We start from the raw sequence: 15,274 nt of genomic DNA, 5'->3' as shown, positions 1-15,274 counted from the left end.
AAAATAAAATAAAGGGACCCAGGAATAAACTCCTGTATAAGAAAAGATGAGTTCCAACCTTTGCAAACTGTTCCTAGGGAACTGGTATGGTTTAGGAAACCCATATTCTACAATAGGGATGGTAAAGTCAATGGCACCATTCTGGGTCTGACGCCTCCAGAAAGGTGAGCAGCTTGCATCTATCAGGTAGAATGTCCTATCTATTTGGAACTTATATTAAAAGGACTAAAGACAGCAGAAACAGTGAGTGACTTAAACCTCTAGAAACTGCTGATTGGCTTAGCATCTAGGCATTCACTCAGCTCTCTTTGTAGAGGATATTCAAACCTAATACAGATCATGATTCTTTTTGTTATTGCTCAAATGAGACCCATTATTAATGAAGTGCTGCAGTTTTCCACTCATAGGGAGGTCAGGCTTCCAGCAACTCTAAACATTCAAAACTCAGTTGTTCACCCTTTCAAAGATCTCCAAATAGATGTCAAAAAGTTCTGTCACATGACTGTCTAGTAAGCAGACCTACCATGTTAAAAACACGATCTGCCAGGTGCAGTAGCTGATGCCTGTAATCCCAGCATTCTGGGAGGCTGAGGAAGGAAGATCATTTGAGGCCAGGAGTTTGAGACCAGCCTGGGCATCACAGCAAGACTCCATCTGTACAAAAATATGTAAAAAAAAAAAAATAGCAGAGCATGGTGGTGTTCACCTGCCATCCTAGCTATTTGGGAGGCCAAGGCAAGAGGATTGCTTGAGCCCAGGAGTTTGGGGCTGCAGTGAGCTATGATCATGCCATTGCACTTCAGCCTGGGTGATGGAGGAAAACCATGTCTCAAAACAAATGAGTGAACAAACAAACAAAACATGGCCACAGATCACACTGAGACACCTGACAGTAAAGAGAAGTAACAACTTATAGCAGACAGAGATGAGAAGAACAATCTGGGGTCCTTTGGTATAGGGGCTCAAGAACTTTGCCCACCTCAGTAGGTCCCTCAAGGCCACACTGTTATCATAGTCCAGTGTAATAGATCATGTTCATTATTTGTCTGAGTCAAGAAAAAGTGGATTATGTTCCCTGATCCTTGTTTAAGAAGGCAGGGCAGTAATGCTTTTGGAAAAGGTTTTTACTAAAGGTTAAGAATTCAAAGATGATGGTAATTAAAAGTATGTGTCAGCTAAAAATTCACTCTAGTCAAACGCCTAATTCCCTAGTTTATCAAGGATGTAATCTAAAACAAAAACAAAAACACCCAATTCCCCAGTGATTCTGGGCTAAACATAAGAGGCTATAAATCAGAGTAGGAAGAGACTAAACAATTGTGTAGTACAAGCTTTTTGTAGGAAAAGACATTAAAGCACAAATAATTCAAGTATTTCCACAAAGTCAAACACCCAGGTAGTGGCAGTTATATGGGTTTTTTTACACGCATGCCATAAAGGGCTTACACTGAGCAAATTTCAGACACTGTTTAGTGAGGTGCTACTCTGACATTTCCAGAGCTGCACTATAATTATCTAAAGGCCTTGTTTACACTAAACCAATTCTATTTGTTCACTGTAGGGGCTAAACTCTTCATCTTTTTTTCTCTTCCTTTCCAACAAAACCCCAATCGTCTTCCTTCTTTCAAGCTGGGAAAATGTAATTTATGCTTTCACTCAAGTCCCAGAAAAGAAGCCAGAGAGGATTTGAATTTGGCTCACAGGTCCAGTGAAGCAAATCTGAGAATTTTAATGTCACCAAGGGCATGATTGTCATCAGGCCCAGCAACCCTGTTTTCAGATTTATGACCTTCCAGTGTGGGTTAGTAATTTCTGGGGATGTTTCAGAGAGATCCCTCAGACTGTCACTTGGAGATTAGAAACTCCAAATTAGGGTGAATGACTTCTAATAGAATGATGATCCCCAGGGATCTCTCAACGATGGATGCTGTTGGAAATAACTTCCATCTCTAATGGTATTGGTATGCATCCAGCATCAAGGACTTTTTTCCTAATTTTTTTCCCTTTGCAACCTTTAAGAGGTGGGTGGAGAGCACTTCAGACACACTCAAGCTTTTTCTTTCCCTGTTTTAGGCGAAACTGAAGCGGGGGAAGCCAACCTCTCCATTGGTTTCTGAAGAAAAGATTACAGTCAAACCAAAAGAAGGTAACCAAAAGGAGATGAAAAAAGACGGTGCAGGTTAGCACATTTTCGCCTTCACCTAGAAACACACACGACAGGCTTCATTGCACAGGGCTATGTGATAGGAGCTATACATAAGAATTAGCCAAGACTGCTGCCCTTGTAAGATGAGCTTTCCAGATGCAGATGAACATGGTCCAGTTTTCTACATCTAAACCGCCAAATTAATACACTGGCCACTTGAGTGAGATTTAGGTTAAAGGGTCGTGCCTGGATTCTTATTTTATCTAAATGAATTTCCAACCAGAGAGGTTGTTTCACTTGTACAGGAATGCACTTAATCTTCTCCAAGGCTAAAGTACATGCCAAGTTCCTCAGTGAGCCTGGGTAGGAGAGTGCTTGTCAGTAATTTGCCTTTCAGCATCCTTTCTCAACAAAGAACCACATAAGAATAACAGACTTGGCCCCCCAGAAATCATTTTTAAAGTATTTTTTCTCTTCCATTAGACTGAGAAGGTCTTGTGTTAACAGTGAGACCATTTCCCATATCTGTGGGCAAAGAGAGCTAGGGCAGCTGCAGACAGAGGTCATTGGCAGCCAACATCTGTCAGATGCCCCAACAACAAATGCCAACAGAGTGAAAAATCTCTATGTTTGTGTGTGTCCATATGTGGACGTTGGCTCCAGCTGATGGCAAGCTAATTTCAAGCCATATTTGACAGACAAAATACAGTTCCACAAATTAAGTCAAACACTTGGGATTCACAAAGGATTTCACATGTGGGATCAAAGATAGGATATTCCTAAACATATTTTCCCACGGAAAACTAACAAAATCACAAAATGGTCCTGCCAAAAGATAGAAAGAAATATTAAATGAGTAATCTTTTATCTTTTTTTTTTAAAAAGATTTCTTTTTAAATAATTGTATCTTTTACATACAGAGGATACAACCTAGTCACAATACCACTGGGGGTAGATACTTTGGTTGGTTTTCTGTATCATAGGAGTGGTTTGAAACACAACGAGCTCTGGGTGCTGGATATGAAGCCACTAGATGGAACTAGGGATGTGGCAGATGGTGAGGGAAGAAAGGCAGCAAGGAGCCCTTTTACCTAGGGATTGAATTAACTTCCTTAGAGAAAGTACTCAAAAAAAAAAAGAGGAGCAATCTGTATAACTGCCATCTTGTGCTTGACTGGAGGACTGTGGATCCACGTGTGATTGACCTGAAGCCTGTTAAGGTGTCCCAAGAGTTGCTTCACATGTATATTACATAGGATTATTTTAATACAAGAGAATAGAAAAGAGGGCCACAAGCCTACCTCTCAGATAACTCCTTTTGATACCTTTCCCCCCAAAAACGAAAAGAAGCTTGGATAGGATAGGAAATCTCAAGCAATTTGCATACATATTAAGTAGAAAACAGAAAGGCTAGTTAGAAAGTAAAATTTTCCCTTCCTGCATCCTAGTCAGTTTCTTCAAAGGTAATCATTGTTAGAGTTCAAATTTTGCCTTTCGACATCTCTCACACCTAATGGTGGACCAGACTATTGAGAAAATAGTGATGAGCTAACCCAGGAATCAGTTCATAAAATTGGCATTCCCCTTTAATTTAAAAATGTCCAAACTGCAGAAGGCTTATAGTGACTGAGTTGTGCTGTGTCTTCCAAACAGCTCCTTCTCCATACAAGGGTATTCAATAGCAAATAGCCACCCCTTGGGCTAGGGCATAGTACTCTTATTTTAGGAAGTGAAAAGCACACGTATTTCTCCTTTCCTTATTTCTCTTTGGTACAGGTCCTGTTAGCCAAGAACAGAACAAAAAACCTGAGATTTCTGATAAGAAGCCAACAGAGCAGGCTGCAAAAACAGATGTTACTGGAAGTCTTGGCCATCAAATGTCAGCAGGACATGGAAGAAGACGGAAAAGACGAGTATTAAATGCTTCAGGAAAGAGTGAGGGTGGACCCAAAGGAAGAAGCCTTAAACAATCCAGTCAAGAGTACAGCCAGGGCAGTAAAGCTGGGTCCTCACCTACCAGTAAGCCTGCCAGAAAAGTCCAGCACCAATCCATGGAGAAGCAAGTCAAGGAGAAGCTTACAATTCCACAAGCAGAAACCACTACTCCTCAGGAGTTGCTTTCAGAGAAAGATGATAGGAGGAAGAGAAATGCTGGCATAGATTTAGAAGCCAAAAGATCATCAGCACAGCCACCCATACCTGAACAAGTGGAAGAACACATGATTCATGGTCCACAGGCATATCATGAAGATGGGGCTTCTGGAGCCATGAAGACAAAAGCCAGAGCTGCTCTTTTGCCAGGGGCAAAAATCCTTTCTGTAGCCCCCAAAGAGGCCAGTCACTCAGTGGCAGCAGAAGCTAAAGTGTCAGGAGAGAAAGAAGCTTTCAGAGTTGAGTCACAAAATGCCCAATCCAAGATGGAGGCAGCCCAACATGCCCCAACTATCCACAAGCAAAAGCTTCCTAGAAATGTTCAGGCTTTTGCATCCTGCGCTTTGGATATGACAAATATTCCCATCGAGGGAGGCATTTCTGCCAAGAGGCTACCTCCCAAAAGGCTACCTCCCAAGCCCTTGAGGAAGCCTAAAGTTGAAGAAGTCCTCTCAGATTCAGAGAGTGTTTCAGAGGAGGAGAGCAGCTGTGAGGAGCATCAGGCTCCTGGATGCTCTTTGCAGTCCTTGAGTAAGGCTGAAGATAACCAAGATGTCATCCCACAATCAGAAAGTTTAGCTGTGGGATCGAGCTGTTCAGAGCAGCCAGTGTCTGCTGGATACTCTTCCCTGTCTTCGAGGAAGTCCGATGATAAAGAAGATTCCTCAGATTCAGAGAGTATTTGTGATGATGAAAGTAGTCCTGAGGAACTGACTCGCAGTAACTCTACCGAGTCCTCAGGAAACTTTGAAGATGAACTAAACATCTCAGAATCAAAAAGTGTGGACTTTAGCAGCTCTGAGGAGAAGCTAGTCCCCAGATGCTCTTCGAAGTCTTTGGAGGACCTCAAAGAAGAAGAAGAAGGGGAAGAAGCAGAAGAAGAAGAAGTACTACTAGTAGTAGAAGAACAAGAACAAGAACAAGAACAACAAGAACAACAAGAAAAAGAACAAGAACAACAACAACAACAACAACAACAAGAGGAGGAGGAACAAGAACAACGACAACAACAAGAAAAAGAAGAAGAACAAGAAGAAGAAGATGATGATGAAGAAGACGAAGAAGAAGATGAAGAAGATGAAGACGAAGATGATGAGGAAGAAGATGGTGGTGATGATGACGACGATGATGATGACGACAACGACGATGATGATGATGAAGAGGAGGAGGAGGAAGAAGAAGAAGAAGAAGAAGCAGAAGAAGTAGTAGAAGTCTCCACAGAATCAAATGATTATGTTGAAAAGTATGACAGTGCTGAGGATTGGAGCAGCTCAGAGGAAGATCTGCCTCATGGAAACCCTATCCAGGCCTTGAGGAAGCCCAAACCTCAACGAGAAGTCTTTTCAGTTGCCACGGGCAATCCTACAGAGGGGAGTGCTTCTGTGCAGCAACGGTCTCCTAGACGCTCTTCTCAGCCCATTGTGGGGAATCCTGTTAAGCAACAAGTCCCCACCAGCCCAGTAAGCACTTCTACAGAAAGGGGCATGTCTATGGTGCCTAAGCCCCCCAGACACACTTCCAAGCCACGGGGGAATCCTACATCAGGGCAACAAGTCCCTGCCAGTCCAGAGAGCGCTACTGTTGACTCGCACATTTCTAGGGAGCCGCAGCCTCCCAGAATGCCTTCTAAGAACCCGATAAGGCCTAAAGTTGAGCAAAAAGTCTCCACAGCTCCAGAAGCTGCAAATATGAAAGAGGCTGTTTCTAAGGAGGTGCTGGGTCCCAGACGTCCTTTGCAGCCCCTGATGGGCCCAGGAGTGAAGCAGGACGTCTCTAAAGGTGCAGAGAGCAGTGCTACGAAGCAGAGTGTTTCTGCGGAGATGCTGCCTCCCAAAAATCCTTTCCAGGCCTCCTTGAGACCAACGCCCAGGCAACCAATCTCCGAAGGTGCAGAGAGTGCTCCTGTTGAGAGAAGCATTTCTGTGCCACTAAGGCCTTCCACAAATCCTTTCCACTTACGGGGGAACCCTAAAGTGGAGAAAAAAGTTTCCTCCTTTCCAGAGAGCCCAGCTGCTGAGATAAGCGTTTCTCTGAAGCCTGTGCCTCCTAAACATTCCCAGCTCCCGACGAGTCCTAAACAAAACGTGTTCTTAGGTACTGAAAGTGTTGCTGAGAGAGTCATTTCCCTGGAGGCTCTGCTCCCCACATATTCTCCCCAGACCATGATGAATCCTCACGTCCAGAAAGTCTTCTCAGAAAGCACTGCTGTTAAGGAAGGCGGTTCTGTGGAGCTGCGGCCACCCGGATGCCCTTCCCAGGCTGTGGTGCGGCCTAAATTCCAGCCACCGATGACTACCCTAAAGTCAGCCAGCACTTCTGCAGCAGGATGGAGTGATCCTGCGGAGCCATTGCCTCCCAGACATGCCTTCCAACCACGGGTGAACCCTGAATTTGAGCAACAAGTCTCTGCAAATCCAGGGCAGGGCATTTCTAGAGGGGAGCCGCTGCCCCCCAGAATGCCTGCTCAGGCCCTGGCGAGGTCTGCAGCGAAGCAACCAGTCTCCGCAGGTTCAGGGAGTGCTTCTGCAGAATGGAGTGGGTCTGTGGAGCCCGTGCCTTCCAGACGCCCTATCCAGTCATGGATAAACCCAAAATTCAAGCAGCAATTCCCCGAGAGCTCTGGGGCTGAAGGGAACATTTCTTTGGAACCGAAACCTCGCAGACATCAGTCTCAGACCCGGATGAGATCAAGATTGGAGCAAGAAGTCTCTTCAGGCTCAGTGAGCACTTCTGTGGAATGGGGCACCAGTCCTGTGGAGCCAACACCTCCCAGACACTCTTTCCCGCCTTGGGTGAACCCTAAATTCAAGCAACACATCTCTGCAAGTCCAGAGTGCACTGCAACTGAAGGGAACATTTCTGCGGAGCTGCCGCCTTCCAGGAAGTCTTCTCAGACCCCAGTAGTACCAGCAGCCAAGCAGCCCATCCCTGCTGAGAGTGTTGCCTTCAGCAAGGAGCTGCCGCCTTCCAGGAAGTTTTCTCAGACCCCAGTAGCACCAGCAGCCAAGCAGCCCATCCCTGCTGAGAGTGTTGCCTTCTCTGCAGAGGAAGACTTCTCTACAGAGTTTCCCAGGCACCTTTCTGTGAAACAGAAAGTCCAGCAAATGTCTGCAAGTTTTGATAGTGCTATGGAGGGGGCCACTGCTGGGATGGCCCCGCATCCCGAACATCCTTCCCAGTTCTTACTGAAGTCTAGAGTTCAAGAAATGTCCTCACGTCTGGAAAACGCTGCTGTTGAAGAAGGCACTTCTAAGAAATCACAGAGTCCAAAACGTGCTTCCCAGTCATTCGTGAAGTTTATGGCAGAGCAAATCTTCTCAGAGGGCCCTGCTGCTGAGGGGGGCATCTACGCAGATCCTGTGCCTCACACCCGTCCCTCGAAACCTAAAGTTGAGAGTCATGTTTTCCCAGATGTGGTGAGTTCTGACCCTGGAGGCGGCATTTCTATGAAGATGCAGCCTGTGAAGCACCCTTTACAGTCCTTGGGGAGGCCTGAAGACCAGAAAGAAGTTTTCCCATTTTCTGAGAGTGCTCCTTTGAAGAGCAGCGCTTTTAAAAAGCAGCCCAAACCGTTTTCCCAGGACTCCTGGAAGCTTGAGTACCAGCAAGAAGTCGCCTCCGGTTTTGACACCTCTTCCGAAGAGAGGAAGAAATATGAAGAGCAGCTGCCTTCCAAATTGCCTTCCCAAGCCTCGGATGGGTCCAAAATACAGCCACAGATTTTCTCAGGGGGCTCAGTGAATGTGCCCATACAGCGGAGCAGTGCTGCGGAGCGCGGGCCTACCACTCACCCTTACCAGGGTTATGGAGACCCTAACTACCAGCAACAGGGTTACTCCATTTCTGCAGTGGCTTCTGCTAAAGTAACCATTTCTGAGAGCCGTTCTGGCAGCTGGTCCCCACCAAGAGCCTGGGGTTCTCCAAGCAAAATCAAAATGAAGAAACAGAGCCAAAGTTCTGAAGACCTCTTTACAACCATCTTAAACCCTGTGAGCAAACCTGGGAAGTCGACCACTGATGCTGCCCAGCAGCCATCCGCTTCTGGGGGCATTTACCCCAAGGGAGTTCTTGAGAGTGAAGATAGAGATGAGGATGAAGATTCAGGTTCACCCACTAAAGCTGATGTTAAAAATCTGTTTGGCGTTCAGCTGAGAAGAACCATTTCTTCACAGAAGTTAAAGTATGAGAAACAAGATACCCAGCCTGTTCCATTCCCCTTTGGCAGAAAGCCACCCACCACAGGTAGGGAATTTCGACTGAGACGGAGCACTTCCCAGGGGGTCCTGGACACTGCAGGGGACTTCGACATGCTATACCACTATGAAGATATGAAACCGAGCAGGCCCAAATCTGAAAACTTGTCCATGATGAAACCTGCTTATAAGACCTCAGGTGAGACTTTTATCTCTGCAAATGGCAAGTATGTGCCCAGTGGAAAGAAGTAAAAAGCAAAGCCTTGAATAGGCCTTAAAGTTTGTTCTAGACTTGCCTACTAAGGTGTTGCTTTGATGGGGCAGGCATGAGGATTTAGGGACAAGATAATGCTTCCTTCTAGGTTAATAGATTTGGAAGTACAGTAGTTAATTTTAAGTCTTCTCTTCTCCAACGGATTCCCCCTCTGGAATTCCCCCTCTGGAAAATATCCACATTCTGTAATGGACACATGACCATCTCTCCATTTCCTCTTCCCCTACTCTGTACACCTTACATTTGGATGGAATTTTGAGTTTTTTCACAAAATACTTTAACATGTATTATGCCCCTCCTCAACACCATGTGGATTTTTAAAGCCAACTCATTAATAGAGTATTACATTCAGAGGCAGTGCCTGTGGTTCAAAGGAGTAGGGCGCCGGCCCCATATACCGGAGGTGGTGGGTTCAAACCCAGCCCTGGCCAAAAACTGCAAAAAAAAAAAAAAAGTATTACCTTCAGACTCTCAGCCCCAAATCTTAACTTAGTATAAATGTTTATACTAAGTTTCTTGAGTTTCTTCATTTACCTGAAATATCTAAGAATCCAGAGCTGGGTGACCTTTGGGCCACTAATCTCTTCCAAAATCTTTGGACCTTCGCACTGACTATCACACAATCTTATATACACCTATAACCACACCTATATAACCACATGCCTGAGTAGAGACTGAGAAGCTAAAAATACTCCAAGATGTTCCTTGCAGTTAGACAGTGATATCAATGTACTGAGCCTCTGGCCTTCTAGGAATTTTCCCAGCCCACCTGCCAACCATTGTCCTATGCTGACTTGGGTATGGGAAGAGGGATTGGCAAGGAAAGCAAAGGGCCAGTAAATAGACAGTATGTTCACTTTTAAGTACAGCTTCTTGACTACCCAAGGAACCTCTCCCTTGCCAAGTTGTAGGGAGAGCACAAAAGAAGGGGGCCCCTCTCTACTTGATATCTCTTTATTTTCATTTGGCAGTTAATAAGGATCCCATTTGGGGCATTATTCAGGGTAAGCCACAGCCAGACTCAAGACCTTGCCTACTTTGCTTCAATTCTAACTCCTTTCATTCCTTTCTCAGGAAAGCCTCTTGGTCCATGGTCGGATGAAACCATCTCAGAGATAACTTGGTTGACCATGACAAAGCAGAAGCCAAAGAGTTTGCAGGTCTACGTTCCTATAAAACAGCTAAAAGCCAAGATCAAAGCTGGAATGAAGGTTGAGACTAAATATGGGGTAAGATCTGGGCAGTGCAGGAAACATTCCTAAAGGTTGCTTCCTGAACATTCCTGAAGCTTCTATTGGGAACTTTGCCAGACAGGCAGGTTCCCTTCTCTTTGGCAGCAGTAATAAAGGCAGGAGGACTCTTCAGGGGAAAAGGCTCACTTTGCACTCATACAAACATGTCCCCCTTTATGCTTTTAAAGGGTTTATAAAAAGTAATGAATATGGAGAGTCTACAAATCCAAGCCTGCCCTAAATATTCTATAGCAGGGTTCATGAAATTGGTTGAAAAATAAGGAGTAAGTCATTCAATAAAACCTAAAAGTAATCACTGGGGTAAGAATTGAGTGACTGGCTTGGCGCTTGTGGCTCAAGCGGCTAAGGCGCCAGCCACATACACCTAAGGTGGCGGGTTTGAATCCCCAGCCCAGGCCCGCCAAACAACAATGATGGCTGCAACCCAAAAAATGGCCTGGCGTTGTGGCGGATGCCTGTAGTCCCAGCTACTTGGGAGGCTGAGGCAGGAGACTCACTTGAGCCCAGGAGTTGGAAGTTGCTGTGAGCTGTAATGCCATGGCACTCTACCCAGCGGGATAGCTTGAGGCTCCGTCTAAAAAAAAAAAAAAAAAAAAAGAGTTGAGTGACTATTCTTACAGATATTTTATGCTGATACATGTAAATCTATATATGTATTTTTATAAAAGGAATCAAACTATAATTACTGTTTTCTCATTTAACTTCTCATTTCTGGGCTCCTTTCCATATTAATATGTAACAATTTCCCTTTCTCTGTTTGATGTCTGGACTTCTACCATATTGATTTGGTTTAAAGGGGCACCTACCTGTTTCCCCGAAAATAAGACCTATTCAAAAAATAAGCCCTAGCAGGATTTCTATGCATTTGTTAAATATAAGCCCTACCCCGATAATAGGACCTAGTGATGGGCATGGCTATGCAGAGACAGAGACATCCCCTGAAAATAAGCCCTAGTGTGTCTTTTTGAGAAAAAATAAATATAAGACAGTGTCTTATTTTCGGGGAAACATGGTACCTGTAGGTTAAAAAAAAGTCACATGGTGAACTGGGCTGTTAGTTCCACATGTAGATCAGGGATGACAGGATGACCCCTTGCTCCCCTCTTACCAAAACTGCAGAAAATCAACTCAAGAAAACACCACATTTATATATCAAGAGATATATCTAAGTTCCTACACTGTTAAGTGCTTACTAAACTTGTTGAGGAACCACAGTTTGTTGTGAGGATCTGTTTAATTCTTTGCTTTAAAGATTTTTCTTTTTCATCATTAGTATCTACATAGGAACAGGATAATACAAGGGTAGACTCCATCTTGGTTAAAACTTTTGTTGAGGTAACTACACTAGTATACATAAACTCATTAATTTAGACAAGTTATGGAGAAGCTAATTTGGAAAAACCCAAATTAAAACTTAGAAAAGACCTACAGTTATAGCACTTTCTAATACAAGGAGTGCTTCAAGTCATATGTCAGCAAGTTTGTTTTCTTTTTGTTTTTTGTTTTTGACAGAGTCTCACTCTGTTGCCCGGGCTAGAGTGCCATGGCATTAGGTTGGCTCTCAGCAACCTCAAACTCCTGGGTTCAGGTGATCCTCCTGCCTCAGCCGCCTGAGTAGCTGGACCTATAGACACCCCCCACAATGCCTGGTTAATTTTTCTGTTTTTAGTAGAGATAGGGTCTTGCTTTTGCTCAGGCTGGTCCTAAACTCCTGACCTCAAGCATGTTTTGAAAAGCAGAAACCTCCTGGAACTCATGTCAATGAGTCGATCAGATTTGTTTGTAAACACCACATTCTGTTAGCTTGCGGATAAGTACTAGGGAACAGGTCGTTTTCAAGTTAACGAAATCTCATGTTAACCTGATTACACTATTTGTATAATTAGACACCTTTTTCTTTCAGGTTTGAAAGGTGATAACCTTGGGCTCGCTTAGGTTTTGCGAGTCTAAATTCCAAACCAAGGGGCTCAGCACTATTTCCTTCCTCATCTATATCTGTATCTTATCTATACCATCTAATCTCTTTCCTTTTTGTTACTGTTGAACTCATAGTGCCCAGGACAGGGGTGGAAATCTATGGTCTTCTGAATAATTTGTTGTTTTTTATGTCAGGCCTTACAAGCTTTCTGTTTTCATTTTTACATTAAAGGAAACTGGAATGAAACCTGCACATGAAACCCCACCAAAACTGAAAGTTACTTCTGATGTCCCTAGACAGGGGAAGCCAGCACAGATGAAGCCACCTAAGGTTACCAAATCAGGTAAAAGCACACACCCTGACATGCCCCCTCCCTCCCCCCTGCCAAAAACAAAGCAACCCTGGCAGAATGTGTGAAACTTTTGCACTTTCAAGCTCGGGTAGTATATGTTTCTAACCCCTCCAATCAGCTTCATGATTCTCTCACGGCTCTTTCATTGGCTACAGATATCAGCTTGTTTTAGGAAAATCTAGTTAATTATGACTAATCTTAAGTCTAGTGTGTAACTTTCAGGGAGTTTTCTAGTCTTTCACCTCATCAAAGAAGCTGTCTAGGCACAAAACTGTGGTCACTCATTATAACATTCTTGTGACTGGCTAAGTGAGAGGTAAGTACCAAGTTACTTTCCAGTTCATAGCAGACTAGTACTTTCTCACCTTTTTTATCCCGGATGAAACTGTTGAAAATTACTCAGTCCGAAGGCTCAAAGGTGTTGAATTGTTTTTAATTCTTTTTTTTTTTTATTGAATGGTAACTATGTACATTAATGTACTTCTGGGGTACAGTGTGGGGTTTTCACATGCAATCCGAACTACTTCCATCAAACTGGTCAACACAGTTGTTTTTAATTCTTTAAAAGGCTTGTTGTAGCCCCTCCAAATTCTGAGCAGGGATGGGGGATGTGGGGAAATGTTATTAGCTGAAAAAACACTGTGGTAGGGTATAATAGACTATGATTTTATCAGAAGGAGTGTGTGCCAGAGGGACTTTTTTTCACGAGCAGTGATGCGGAGAGGATGGAATTATATTAAAGCATCTTTTTCCTCTCCTTTAATCCCCCTCATGAAGAAATTAGACTAGGGATTCAGGAACCCGTTATCTGACCATGAAATACCAATAGTTGATCCGCTTACAACTTATTAATGGCCTCGTGGGCACTATACTCCTGTTGAGTGTTTTTCAGCTCTCACTGTGCCTTAGAATCACCTGATTCACTTTTTATAAAAATACAGATGGCCCTGCCTCTATCCCTAGAGATTCCGATTCAGTCGCTTCAGGAAATGGCAGGGACATTGGTATTTTTCAAAGAGTCCTAGATGGTTCTAATTCGATTGAGAACCATGGGTTGAATTTGAGCCACTGAGTACATCACCGTTAAAGTAGGATGAGGGAGGGAGTAAAATTGGCCAATAGGTGTTAGTCCTTTTGGCTGAGGTAGTTGGTACAATATTGTTTAGCATTAATTTTTAAACGGGTGCACCTATTGAGTTACCATCCATTTCACATGACATCATGGATTGATAAAGCAAAAATAATATTACTTTATTTGGAACTTTAGAAACTGAGTCGATACAATAGCTTTCCCCTCTGGTCTCAGTTCAAAAGTATAAGATAATCCAGTAATAACTGCCCAACGATTGGCAGTTCCAGGTATAGATATTACAGGGCTTCCCAGGTCTAGGCCCCTGTGGCCATCCCTCTGTTGATTTTAGCCCTTTGACTTTGCTCATAGCTGGCACTAAAGAGAAAAGGAGTTAGAAAAGTCTGAGAGCAGGGGGATCAGAGAAAAGCTTAGATGAAGAAACATTTGATTGGATCCCATAAACAATATACCCCAATATCTCAGGTTCTTATTGCTTACGTGTTATTTGCTGTGGTTCCAGTTGCATTTGAAGATATGAAGATAGCACAGGCATCCATCATGGAAAGAGAAATCAAAAAACCTCCAGTTCTCCCAACTGAGTTGCCACAGCTGCCGCCTAAGCCAGACAAGTCTGCCCAGTCAGCTGAACCTGTTTGGTTCTCCATGGCCAAGAAGAAAGCCAAAGCGTGGAGCCACATATCAGATATCATGAATTAAACAGCTCCTGGGTGGAGTATCAGCATTTAAAATGATAATCGCCAATAGCTATATTAATTCTATGTAGTGATATCTTTCCTTGATCACTTTTACTAAGAAAATGAACCTTAGAAATAGCAATTAAAACATAATTATTTGAATTACATAAGTGCTCTGCATGCCTTAACCTCCAGTACAGTCACAGCCAGCATCCAGAAACCCAGCGTTTCTTTGATTAAAACTATGGAAAATGTTTGACCTGCTATAGAATTACAAAATCTTTAGCTTTGGACAGTGTGCTCCAGAAGGGAGAAAACAAAAACATATTGTTGGAGCAACTAAAAAGTTGTCATTTCCCTTGACCATATAAAGTAATTCTAAGGGAAACATCCAGATGGTTTGGCCCAAGGATTGACTTTTAGGTTTTATAAGCATAGTAAATGCATCGTTTATTTGGTTACTGCTCCAAACTTTGCAAATGCTCCAAAAAGAGATGGGAGAAGTGAAAATTCTGAGTCTTCAAGATAAATTTTGCACAGCCAGACTTCCAGCCAGCCTGCTATCCCTCAAAACATCTTTCCTACATCCCTGGGGGCCCTCAATGCTTTCACCTTGGGTGACAGTAACACGCAGATCACTCGCACAGAGTGCCCTCTTTGCATATGCCCCATGTCAATCTGTCACCGGCTTGGCAGCAATAAGTACCTCCCTATGAGACAGACTATTTCTTGGGGATGATTATACTCCTATGGATGGTTATTCTTTTTGCTCTAGCACTACTGAGACCCTCTCCAATCGCCCAGATATTACTCCCTGTCATACACACCCCATTGTTGAAGCACTTAAGTCCCTGTCAAAATTCAGTGTACTACAGATGCCAAAAGCTGTCCTTTCCACCAGGCAGATGGTAAGCTTACCGCCGTCATACAAGCCTGGGGCCCCTGCAGAGGTCCCTTTTCCTCTGGCTCCAGCCTTCAAGTAGATAACTCCATGCAGCCCACCTTCGAGTCCCTTCCTCTCAGGGTCTCTGCTTCAGAAGCATATAGCCCAAAGCAAGACTGCAATTCCCAAAGCCACAGCAAAGTAAATTTTTTGCCAACTGGAAGCCTTAAGTCATCAATCACCTTTCCCCATGCTAATTGCTGTAACCACACACCTCAAAAGGTATGAAGCTAGAGATCCCCCACTTCCCCGTGACCCACTCACCCCCAACTATGGG

General features: G+C 43.8%; 1 protein-coding gene across 1 annotated transcript in view; it reads left to right on the top strand.

The window, feature by feature from the left end:
- The window catches only part of KIAA1210 (KIAA1210 ortholog), a 59,240-nt gene extending 45,164 nt beyond the window's left edge, over positions 1-14,076 (top strand). Inside the window, 7 exon segments of the mRNA XM_003797033.1 lie at positions 2,074-2,179; positions 3,923-5,141; positions 5,493-5,809; positions 6,242-8,689; positions 9,839-9,993; positions 12,167-12,278; positions 13,880-14,076. Coding sequence (XP_003797081.1) covers positions 2,074-2,179; positions 3,923-5,141; positions 5,493-5,809; positions 6,242-8,689; positions 9,839-9,993; positions 12,167-12,278; positions 13,880-14,076 — 4,554 coding nt within the window.
- Positions 14,077-15,274: the final 1,198 nt, after the last annotated feature.

The sequence above is a fragment of the Otolemur garnettii genome, unplaced genomic scaffold (genome assembly GCF_000181295.1).
Source record: "Otolemur garnettii isolate 467f Iridium unplaced genomic scaffold, OtoGar3 scaffold00110, whole genome shotgun sequence".
NCBI classification, from domain to species: domain Eukaryota; kingdom Metazoa; phylum Chordata; class Mammalia; order Primates; family Galagidae; genus Otolemur; species Otolemur garnettii.
This window is presented reverse-complemented; position numbering and strand designations above follow the sequence as displayed.